At 40.1% G+C, this 10764-nt stretch overlaps 1 protein-coding gene across 1 annotated transcript in view; it reads right to left on the bottom strand.

The window, feature by feature from the left end:
- Positions 1-600: 600 nt before the first annotated feature.
- The window catches only part of tmtopsa (teleost multiple tissue opsin a), a 113692-nt gene continuing 103528 nt past the window's right edge, over positions 601-10764 (bottom strand). The window contains exon 4 of the mRNA XM_050032613.1: positions 601-885. Within this exon, the coding sequence (XP_049888570.1) occupies positions 601-885 (285 nt within the window). The remainder of the gene's footprint in view (positions 886-10764) is intronic.

Genomic DNA, 10764 nt, shown 5'->3' with positions numbered 1-10764 from the left:
CCACTTAAATGAAAACTACTTATGCATTTTAAAGTGACTAATGGTGGAGAATGAAAGCTAAGAGACTGATACTTTAAAATAATTACCAGCACACTCTCATCACTCTTTCTTGTCTCTTTTGTCTTTTAATCTTTCCTACTCTTGAAAAGATTCCAAACTGCTCGGGGTGATAAACAACTTGTGTTCTTAAACCTCACTTTGTAACCACAGCCAGTAACCAATCAATACAAAATACATCTTATCCCTCCTCCTGCACTCTGAGCACATTTCTGACGGTTGATCTTATCCAACAGTGCTTTCTCTCAAAATTGTGATAAGAACATCATTTAAATGCTTGTCCTTTGCAAGATAGATATATACTTTTTCTCTGCAGAGAAACACACACGCCCAGCTCTTGCAGGTTTATATTGTCCAGAGGCAGTCCAAGCCTTTGTTACTGGTCCATCATGTCTACTAGCTGGGGTGAAGCTGATGCAATAGCCGCGTAAAATCCACCTAGACTCGTAGGCTGCTACTCTCCAAGCCTCAGTAACACCACCTCTGTCATTATTAATGACGTCCTGGCTGGGGAGTTTGGGAGTTTGTGGTTATAGCTGATCATCAGCCGTCAAAGTGGGCCACTAGCGATACTACGACAGGTTTGTTGATGTCTGAAGAGGGGCCTTTGGTGACGTCAATGGTGGGTTCCACTGAGGGGTCCAGTTGGGGGATGGTGTCTGCCGGTTGACCCAAGGAGGCTACCATAAATAGGAAGTCGTTGGTGCGGCGGGGACCAGTCACTGCTACGCCTCTTACGGCCTTGGTGGCGACCTTGGAGGAGCTCTTTAAGCTGGAGCCTCGTCGCGGAGTCTCACAATGTAGCAGGGCTTGGAAACATCTGTAAAACTGGGGCAAGCACACAACACAGACATCAGAAATATACTGCGCTGCAAAATTCTTCAAGACACCACAGAGGATGACCTTGTAGCCAAGAAGGTTATTTTTGTAAAACTGTTGCCAGATCTTGTCTGAAAACAATGAATATGAATGTTACAGTCACAACACATATTGCCTAAACATGAATTTCATTCAAGCTGCTGTCTCTAGCAACAGGAAGTTAATTTGCCTCATAATTTTCCTGTATCTCTCCGTCTCTCTCTCTGATGGTCCTTTAGGCAAATTCCAGATAATTAGGACTGATCAGATCCATGTTCCCTCTTCCTGCCCTGCTCTGTACCCCTGCTTCCCACCGTACCACTCTGTCAATGAGGTTATTGTGTCGCCTGTCTGTTCATGTAGAACAGTACGCCAGGGGACACAAATAATTTCTAAAGTTTCCAAAGTAAATTAAATGTTCAACTAATTACATTCTCAATCATGAGTGCGAACCATTACTGCATTTTTAACTAGATAAGTAATTTTTTTAATGTGTGCTTATAAAGTGTGGTGAAGTGTGGAGAGTTTTACCTATTCTGGTATTTTCTCTTTGGTAAAATGGCCCAAAATTTCCATTTAGTTTATAGGGCTGTACCCAAATATTCGGATATTAGAATATTCGTTTCTATGGGTAGGTATTTGTTATGAAAATTTGGATTTCGATAATCATTTTTTTATTTACTTATTTTTTTTATTTTTTTTTTTACATTTTTTTTTGGTGCTAAATGTAGTCTAAGGTAAATGTAGGTTATTAATAAAAATCAATACTTTTAAATTGCATTGTTAAAAATGTGAAAATATAGTATCGCCTACCAACTGAGCTTGTGCGCACGGCACGCTTGAGCGCATCCGTCTGAGGCTGTGGATCAATGCCAAGTTTTACCACTTTATCACTATTCCCTCTAACTTGTAGCTGTTTTTTCGTTATCTTTTGAATTTAATATGAATTATGTTACGTTTTTGTCAACGTTTGTTTCCCCCGTTTTGTACAATAAATTATTGTTTAAAGTTTCAACAAGTTTCTTTTGGAGTGCGTGACACAAGTGTGTTTTGAAACGGCCGCGGACTGTCACCTGCTCAACGCATCAGTACCTTCGGATGCCATGACAGTAATAGCCAATAATGTCAAAATATCATTTACAGACCGATTTAACAGACGATCACTGCTGCCCGACCCGCAGGTCCATTTGCGGTTCCCGCGGGTTACGGGTCGACCCGCGCATCACTACTCAGCTCAGTCTATAAATGCTGTACACAACATTAAGGCTATAGACATTATATTCTATTCAGGCCGGCAGAACCAGCAGCGCATCGGCTCTACGGTGCACGCCACTGCTGATTAACAATTTTATTGCAGTTGTCTGCCAGCAACCAATTACTTGCAGAGGCTTCCTACAACTTGTTTCAACGGTTCTGATTTAATCAGAAGATAAATTAAACAGGATGACTAGCCAATGTGAAAATCAAAAGAAAGCATAGAATAATGTACTGAAGGAGACTGTTGTGCCATCACATTTTTTTGTGGTTTGAGAGCAAAGATCCGGTCGCTGCTGTGCAAAACTCCGCAATACAATTAGGTCCAAAAAACGAAGAATTAATGTCTGTGTACGTCCATGGTTCGGGACAGCCCTATTAGTTTATAATAATCATAGGACAATTTTATGTGTCAAATGGGTCTTTTGTGAAGCGAGTTCCAATTTCAAGAATGAGGAGTAAAAGCTGTTACCTTCAAGGGTAAGTTTGGAATTTTTTTACCTGGACTGTATTTTTCCGTGTTTTTATGGAGACAATTTTCGAAATTGGTTTTGTATTGAGCGAGATCACAACGTAAAGGCTCAAATGATCACTCTAAGTGTCTGACAACATTATGGAAAGGATCCCTACAGAGAAAGACCTTTTTACTAAGAGTAAGATCCTTTTGTTTAACCAGAAACAGTCCCAAAATCACTGTTACCAAAGACACCAGATTCCATTAAAGTGAACAGTAATTTTAGCGTGTAAAGAGCCAGCATATTTTCACATCTAACTGGGTGAATTAAAAGTTCATTTCAATCAAACCAGGGTTAGTGATTGTTGGAACAGTGAAAAGAAAAACCAAGGCAGCTTTTGTGAATTTTATTTTGTTTCCATCGACTTTGAATACAGTTTGTTTTCAAATGATAAAATTACAGTTTAATCAAATGGAGTCTGGTGGGTTTGCTAAAAGCGATAGATGGGCTGTTTCTTGTTAAACAAAAAGGATCTTACTCTTTAACAAAAAGGTCTATCTCTGCAGGGATCCGTTTAGTAAGCAGTCACTTAGAATACCAATCTGTAATCTGTGAAACACGCACGATGACCAGCGCTAAAATCAACCTGCGTAGTTGTCCCTCCATTGTGACATTAGAAAGTGTCACATTTATCTTGCAAGTGTACTCTTCTTCAATGTTTTGTTTACTTCCTGGATTTTTCCCACATGGAAATTCTGACCAATCAAGAGCAGCTTTCTCGCTCAAGGCATTTGATCTGGTCTGCTTGTAAATGCTGCCGTGAGAACACGAACCAACTCTAGGCAATTATATAACTTTGTAACAAAATTAGTCCCTGATTCAGACCAAAGCAAGACAACTCTAGGTCTGAAAGCACCCTGAATTTAGGCTTTTTTTTGGGGTTTGATTTTCTTGTACAAACAGTAGTTTTTTGTTCTGTTGTCCACCCAGATAAACCCTGGTGCAGCCTTACACTGACAGACTGGACACTAAATACTAGGCACCATCAACCAGTGGAATGGGAGCTCTCACTGGTTAGTGGCTGCAGCTTTCACTTTGTGTCCATGGTTAGCCATATAATTAACAACCCTTTGGAGCTGAGACAGTGATGAGCTCTTGGGTGTCCCTCTCTTTCTGTATGAGCAAAGACTCTGTCAAGGGAGAGAAGAGCAAGCCCACTCTGGATTTGCACTGTATCAACTTAATGAAAAGTTAAACAAAGGTCAGGGTTCTGCTGCACGTCAGCAGTCAATCAAAGTGGCCCACTTGTTGACTACTGTGCTTTAGTTTCTGGTGGTCTGATTTAGGGCTGAGAACTGCGCTGTAGACAACAAGAAAAACAGGGGTATTGGGTCTGGGCAAACATTTACAGTAACCAGGCCCTCCTTTATAACTGGACAAGTGGTGACTACACTTGTACATTGTATATCAACTCTGGATTTACAACCCAACAAAACTTTCTAGTTTGGACTAAACAAGTTGGTACACAAAAATCAGCTAACAAAAGGCTCTTTATCTGATGTCTGTAAGTTTGGGGTAGCTCCTTGATAGGGATGCACCCATCCGACTTTTTCAGTCCCCCTACAGTAACCAGTACGCCTGACTTTGGGTACCAGCTGATACCAAGTACTGATCTGATACCAGCAATTAGCTTTATGCCTCATTATGGCGAAAGTGACTGGGATCATTCTCTTGTGTGTTGGCAACATCAGGCCTGACTTAAACATTGCTTTCCTAGCTAAAACAAAATGTAACAACTATATAGATGGATATAAATCTACTTTATTGTTATTTATTATTAAAGTAATAAACCGTACATCAGCAACTTAACAAGCAAATGTGTAAACCTCTTAAACAGGAATTAAAAGTCCAGTATAAAGCAATAAAACAGTATAAAATTAGAACAAAATGCGGTCTATCGCCAAGCTGCTGATGCATGACATAGTACGTGCAAGCTTTATTAGACTTAAACATAGAATTGAATGGAAAAAATGGGCCCCATTGTCACTGATACCTTAGACAGTAAGTTGAGTCAGTAGCTGCGTGATATCCGATATCAGTATTGGATTGGTTCATCCCTACTCCTTGATCCAACTGAGGATGAGACCACCTGACCAGCCCGCTGGTTCTGGGAAGCTCTATCATAGAAGAATGCTATGATCGATACGAATGCCTTGCCCTAGTCAGCCACTGATAGTAGAGGACCTGGGTGACAATGCTTGACATGGTTGTGGTTGTGATCCATAGTACACACCCTTCAGAGTGTGTCTGCTCAGTTCACCTTGCAAAATACTCTGGGTTCCAGCAGTGGTCTGAGGTTTAAACTCATTGAGCTGTTCATTAGAGTCTTGTGGAGTCTTTTTGGGCCTGTCACATTCGTGTAACTTGTATGTGTCAGTGGTTTCTTCCTGTCGTGTGGGCTTCTGTATGAGAAATGTGGTCAGCCACAGCCATCCCTTGACAAGGTTTTTTTTTTTTTGTGAGGGTGGTCAGCACTTTGCCAGTCAATGTTCCAGCTATGCTCATTGCCCTCCTATAAGAGTCTAATTGTGTTGACTGGATTAGCAGCAAGCTGTTGTCTGTTGATACCACCCTGGTACCTGCTCAGACTGCAGCTGGAAGCCGACTTTTGAACCCAGTGTGTTGTTCATGCCGAGTGAAGAAGTGAAGCCCATTGTGCCTGTTACAGCAGCTAGAGATGTACTGATGCAATTTTCTTGGCAGATTCCAACTTCAGGGTTTTTAAAAGTCTGGCCTGCCTATTCTGATTTTATTTCTCTCTAAAAACTAGAATTGACAGCAACAAAAAAACTTTTCTCTAATGAAAGTTAAATTGTTTATAATAAAACACTCACTTTTAAATAACATTTTCTCCAAAAGTGCTCCAGGTTAGAGGAACTTCTCTCACTCTCACTCAAACAAATCTCAAAATAAAAAGTGCTTCAGGTCACAGAACAGAATAAAATCCAATTAAAAATGGAATGCAGTTTATCCTAATTTATCTAAAATGTTTTTCTTTCCCAAAAGAGAATGGGTGCAAGAAATTTATATATGCTCAAATGAATTATTTACATATCAGAGAAGAGGAATCGTAGAAAATATTATTCTATACCGCATGTGTGTGTAGGCTTATAATATGGATATGACTATTTTATGAAGATAATATATGAATCAGTATCTATTTACAAGAATATAAAGTTGTGTGTACATTAGGCTGATAAATTAACTCCCACTGCTGCAGCAAGCAGCGTCTTCTCTCCTCCTGCCTGCACCACACTGTGTGTACAGAGTGAGAGGAAGAGGACTGACCCTGTGCTGCTGGAAGAAGAGCCGCTCACTGTGATTACTCTTAGCAGCATGCATGGGAATGAATCACAACTTTTTCCCTCATAGTCTTAATTTGTGGCTAAATTTGTTAAACTGGCAACAAAAATGGGCTGCAGCATCTGTGGTAGTTACACTGTACCACTGTAGGTGCGACGTGTACCATCATGTGGCACATATATGTAAATGTGAGCAGCAAAGTGTTGGCTTCATCTGAGACTGACCTGCCGTTCACAGGTCATGGCCGATCAAGCTGAAAATCAGCCTATTCTGGCCACCAGCCAGTCGATCAGTGCATCACTAATATCCAGTGATATGACGATTATGCACCTTATGAATTACAGCCATTGCCAACCTTCAGTGCCAAAGCAGGAGGTAGTTCTGCACCTTATGTAGTGAGGTAGGAAGTAAGGGAGAGAACGTCTCTGTTATAGACCCTTTAGGGCCGACGCCACAAAGACGTCATTTTATTAGCTGGAGGCAAAACACAACACACCACCACAGGGCTGTAGGCTACATAGGAGTCTTAAAATGTCGTCTTATTGGGAGCCAGAATAGCAGGAGTAATGGCTGAAAACTTAAATTTTATCTCATACCAGCTGCCACTGCCCGTCAACTAAAACAACTATGGTTAAATGCGCAAAGACGAAAGGCATGAGGCGATCATCAAAAATGCTCACATGTGCAGCACACTCTTCATATCAGGTTAGGGAAAAAGTATTTCCTGTTGTAGGGATGAATAACATTATGTGTATTAAGGGTTATCATGTCCACCTCATTAGAGATTGGGGAGGTATTAAGAGATTATTATTATTGCAGAATCATTGAATATTAATGCTCTTTTCTGATGAAAGGATTGGTTTCAAGTTTCAGGTGTTTATAGAACTAGGGTTCTAAATAACCTTTAATGTTAACTCTTTGGATTTTACATGATGATAGCCACTTTTGTGTGAGAAGACTGAGGTCAACTTTCTGAGAAGCTTCTCTACCTGAAGAACAACGACGAACTAGATTTCTGTCTAATCAAATTAAAATATAAAGCCTCTTAAAACCAGTTAATCCCTTAGTTTTAGTCTGAATTTGTTGTCACTTGTTGGACTCAATTGAAGAAGCATCACCTGTTTGATCAGTATGTACACACACACGGCATCAACGTGCATCTCAAACTGTTTCCAGCGACCAGTTGTTGTAGAAAACATCAGATTGTTAACTCATTAAAACCATCAAGTAATATCAGTGTCACCAAAGTATTAAGCTGAATAGGAAATTCTTAGTTTGAAATTCTAATGTGTAAGATTAAAATTGTCAGTGATTTTTCATCATGATCAGATAAGAGATATTACCATAAACCCATTTCCTCAAACTGATAACATTGTTTCAGAGACGGGTTACACCCCCACAAATACTGTATTCTAACCAGCACAGAGAACCGGAGCACATGAAAATATTTTGTGGAAAGAAAGGACGGGCTGTCTCCAAGGCGCAGAGGAAAGGCATTGAAATGTATACACCATCTGTCAGGGTATGATAAATAGTGAATGGACCCCCGGATACATTTTTCAATCCAAGAAACAGATCTGGAAGTCTCAGGATTATGATTTCATGCAGATCTTCCTGTTTTACACCAACCTCTGCACATCACAGAGCCCCTGTGTTACCCAGCTCAAAGTGCGAGTACCTGCTGATGGACAGGTAGGAAGATTCTGAATAATTGAGGACCCCGGCAGGAGGTTGAAAGCATAACAATGCATTCAGGGTATTTGGCTATACTTTAAATTCCAGACATTTACAGCCACATACAGGATGTATTCACAACACAGGCAGGCACTGGACCACAATTTAGGACATTTTCAAGTCCTCCTTCCTCAGCTGCTCTTTATGTGAAGTCTGAAGACGCCACTCTTGAGTAAACGTAGTATACTTAGTATACTTAGAATTTCAGGTATACTTATAGTCTACTACATTTTCTCATGAGCGCAAAACATGATGAAACTCTTTCACAGCATCTGGTTAGAGTGGAGACACCACAAAGGTCGAACATTGAAAGCAGCTGTAAACAATATAATGTAGTGACAGATAACAAGAGACAGAGACAAAACAAAGGGTCAATAGATACATGATTAATCAAAACACATTAATGAAGTCCACTTAAATAATATGCCCAGCAAACTTTGTAACAGTCAAGAGATGTGAGGTTCATCAGGGCTTGTGTCAGCGCTGAGAAGCTGTACCAAAATTAGTTGGGACAATGTCCATTAACCTTTTGTGCAGCAACTCTTACCAGCATTGTTTTGCTAAAGAATAAGGCTGACAGTAGTTTATATTTTTTTAGTGTCACCAAATCTCACAATGTAGCAAAGCCTGATGTATTGTACTCATCTGTGCCATAAAACTCAACACTTGTTGTGTGTTAAACAGTGATTGGGCATACATTGATGCCCGTGCACGCCCAACAACGCGTAGCGGCGTCTGCACTGAGTACAGTAATGAAAGCACAGCACTTCCCAGGGTCAGCCAGTGCCCAGCCAGTGCCCTGACAATCTGCTTGCACAAAAAGGCTTTTCTGTGTTTGTTGTGTTAGTTTCTGACTGACATATCATACCATACAGCTCAATATAGACAGTAGCTAAAGGAGTGGCAGTGACAATGCCAGCGGGTTTCAGAATAGTTCAGAGATTTTCAACTAGAAACACTCCAGAGCACTCTGAAAAAAGATACTGATGCTCTGAAAAAAACATGTGGATACAGGCCCTAAGTAGAGTTGACCAACACCAAGATGGTGGAGGATTTGGTCTTAAAGCAAAAAACAAAAGTGCCTAATTGGCAATATTTTAGATTTAAACCCAGTCCGATAGGAAACTTATAACGTTAATGTTTTGCCTGTTAAATGATTTTAATGTGAAGCTGCGGAAGCAAGAAATGTTCAGTTTATCTTAGCAGTAACTTAATACAGCATTTTACAGATATTTAGCGTTAAAGACAAAAATCTTTCCATATAAAATGTCCTGTGTGATTGGTAACACCACTGTTTGCACAAGTTTATTAACCGGTGGCAAAAATTTCCTCTCGTGGCACCCCTGCTCTCTGGCACACTAAGTCTGCAGCTGAAAATAGTCCACAATAAATTCACTATTTAGCCTACCTGAATTTAGATATTAACATCTTCAGCAATGGGATTGGGACTGAGAGCTATTGACAGGCTGGAAGAAGGTAAGGTCTTGATTAGAGCTGCAACGATTAGTTGATTAATCGATTAGTCGATGGACAGAAACTTGGCAAAAAAATTTGATAATCGTATAGGCTAATTGTTTTAGTAATTTTTTTCTCAAGCAAATAAAACACATTTGTTGGTTTCTTGCTTCTTAAATATGAGACTTTGATGCTTGTCTTTGTCATACATGATTATAAAGTAATATATTTTTGGACTGCTGGTTAGACAAAATGTACCTTTGAAGATGTCAACACAGGACATGTTTCGCAGTTTTGGAAATGAGAAAATTATTAATTGAGAAAATAATGGACAGATTAATCCATAATGAAAATTTGGGTCTTTTTGTGCCTATTTAAGTTTTATATATTTGTGTGCCATTCATTTAATTTGTACAGAATTGTTGGGCAACAGTGGTTGTTTTTAAATGTGCTATAAAATTAAACTTGATTTGATTTGATTTTCATGATCCTTAACATGACAAAACTAAGTACTTTTCAGTCGAAACATCTCTCAAACATGATTTTTTTTTACCACACCACGAACTCATCTCGTGAGAATTTCACAGTCATTTGACTCGACATTGAACTTCTCCTGCATATTGCTGTCTGTCAAAAGCTTGCTGGGTATGAAGAGGTGCAGAGAGAGAGAGCGAGAGAGAGAGAATGCCTCAGGACATGGCCAAATATTCTCCTCACGATCTATCTCTGAGCAACACATCCAAACCTTTTGCAGGTCTATGCGTAACCTATAGGTCATCGAAGAGTGAGGGCTAGCACGGAGATGTAAAGAAACGAGACAATCAACACCTCTCTGTGGTGCTAATGCACACTCCCTGCTCCTGTCAGCTCTCCAAACAACACAGTGAGGAGTGTTACACAGATGGAGGAGAGGGAGATGGAGACAACAGACAAATGGCAGAGGATGAAGTTAGTTAAGACACGGGGGCTTCAAGGTCAAGAGGAAGGTGAAGGCATTGACAGATAAATAGATAAAGCATGACAGGGAGATGGAAGGAGCAAGACACTGACAGTTTTTTAAAGAGAGAGAGTTGGAGATGAGTCAAGAAGGGTCATCTCACACTGGTCACATCAGGTTTGGGGGATGCTTTCTATGATCTGGGCTGATGCTTTAGTGGTAGGGGATGGCAACAAGAGGGTCAAATGTCAGGCATCATCTCAGGCAATAAGGTGCTCATCTGTTTTTTAAAACATGGGATGTCGGCTTTGATTTTTCTTTTTCTATGTGACTGTGCACAAGCATGCTGTTATTAGCAGTTCACACACGTTGACTCTGCATGAGGAGACATACGTTTTGTTTGTTGTATAAAGTAGAACAAATTCCCCCCCAAAAAATTCATAATGGTTAAAAACGAACTCTGGTGCGGTTCGTTTGTGGTGAGAACGTGTTCTGACCTCAATCTGAACCAACTGCAGTCACATGACACATTGTTTGGGTTAAACATGAGCATGTTACAGTCCTGGAGGATTATTAATGTGCACCTCCTCCTGTTCTGCCTTAATATGCACATTCAGCACATCCAATGCATCAAAACATTGTTTTCTAGTT

Source organism: Epinephelus moara, chromosome 21, assembly GCF_006386435.1.
Source record: "Epinephelus moara isolate mb chromosome 21, YSFRI_EMoa_1.0, whole genome shotgun sequence".
Classification (NCBI taxonomy): Eukaryota; Metazoa; Chordata; class Actinopteri; order Perciformes; family Serranidae; genus Epinephelus; species Epinephelus moara.
This window is presented reverse-complemented; position numbering and strand designations above follow the sequence as displayed.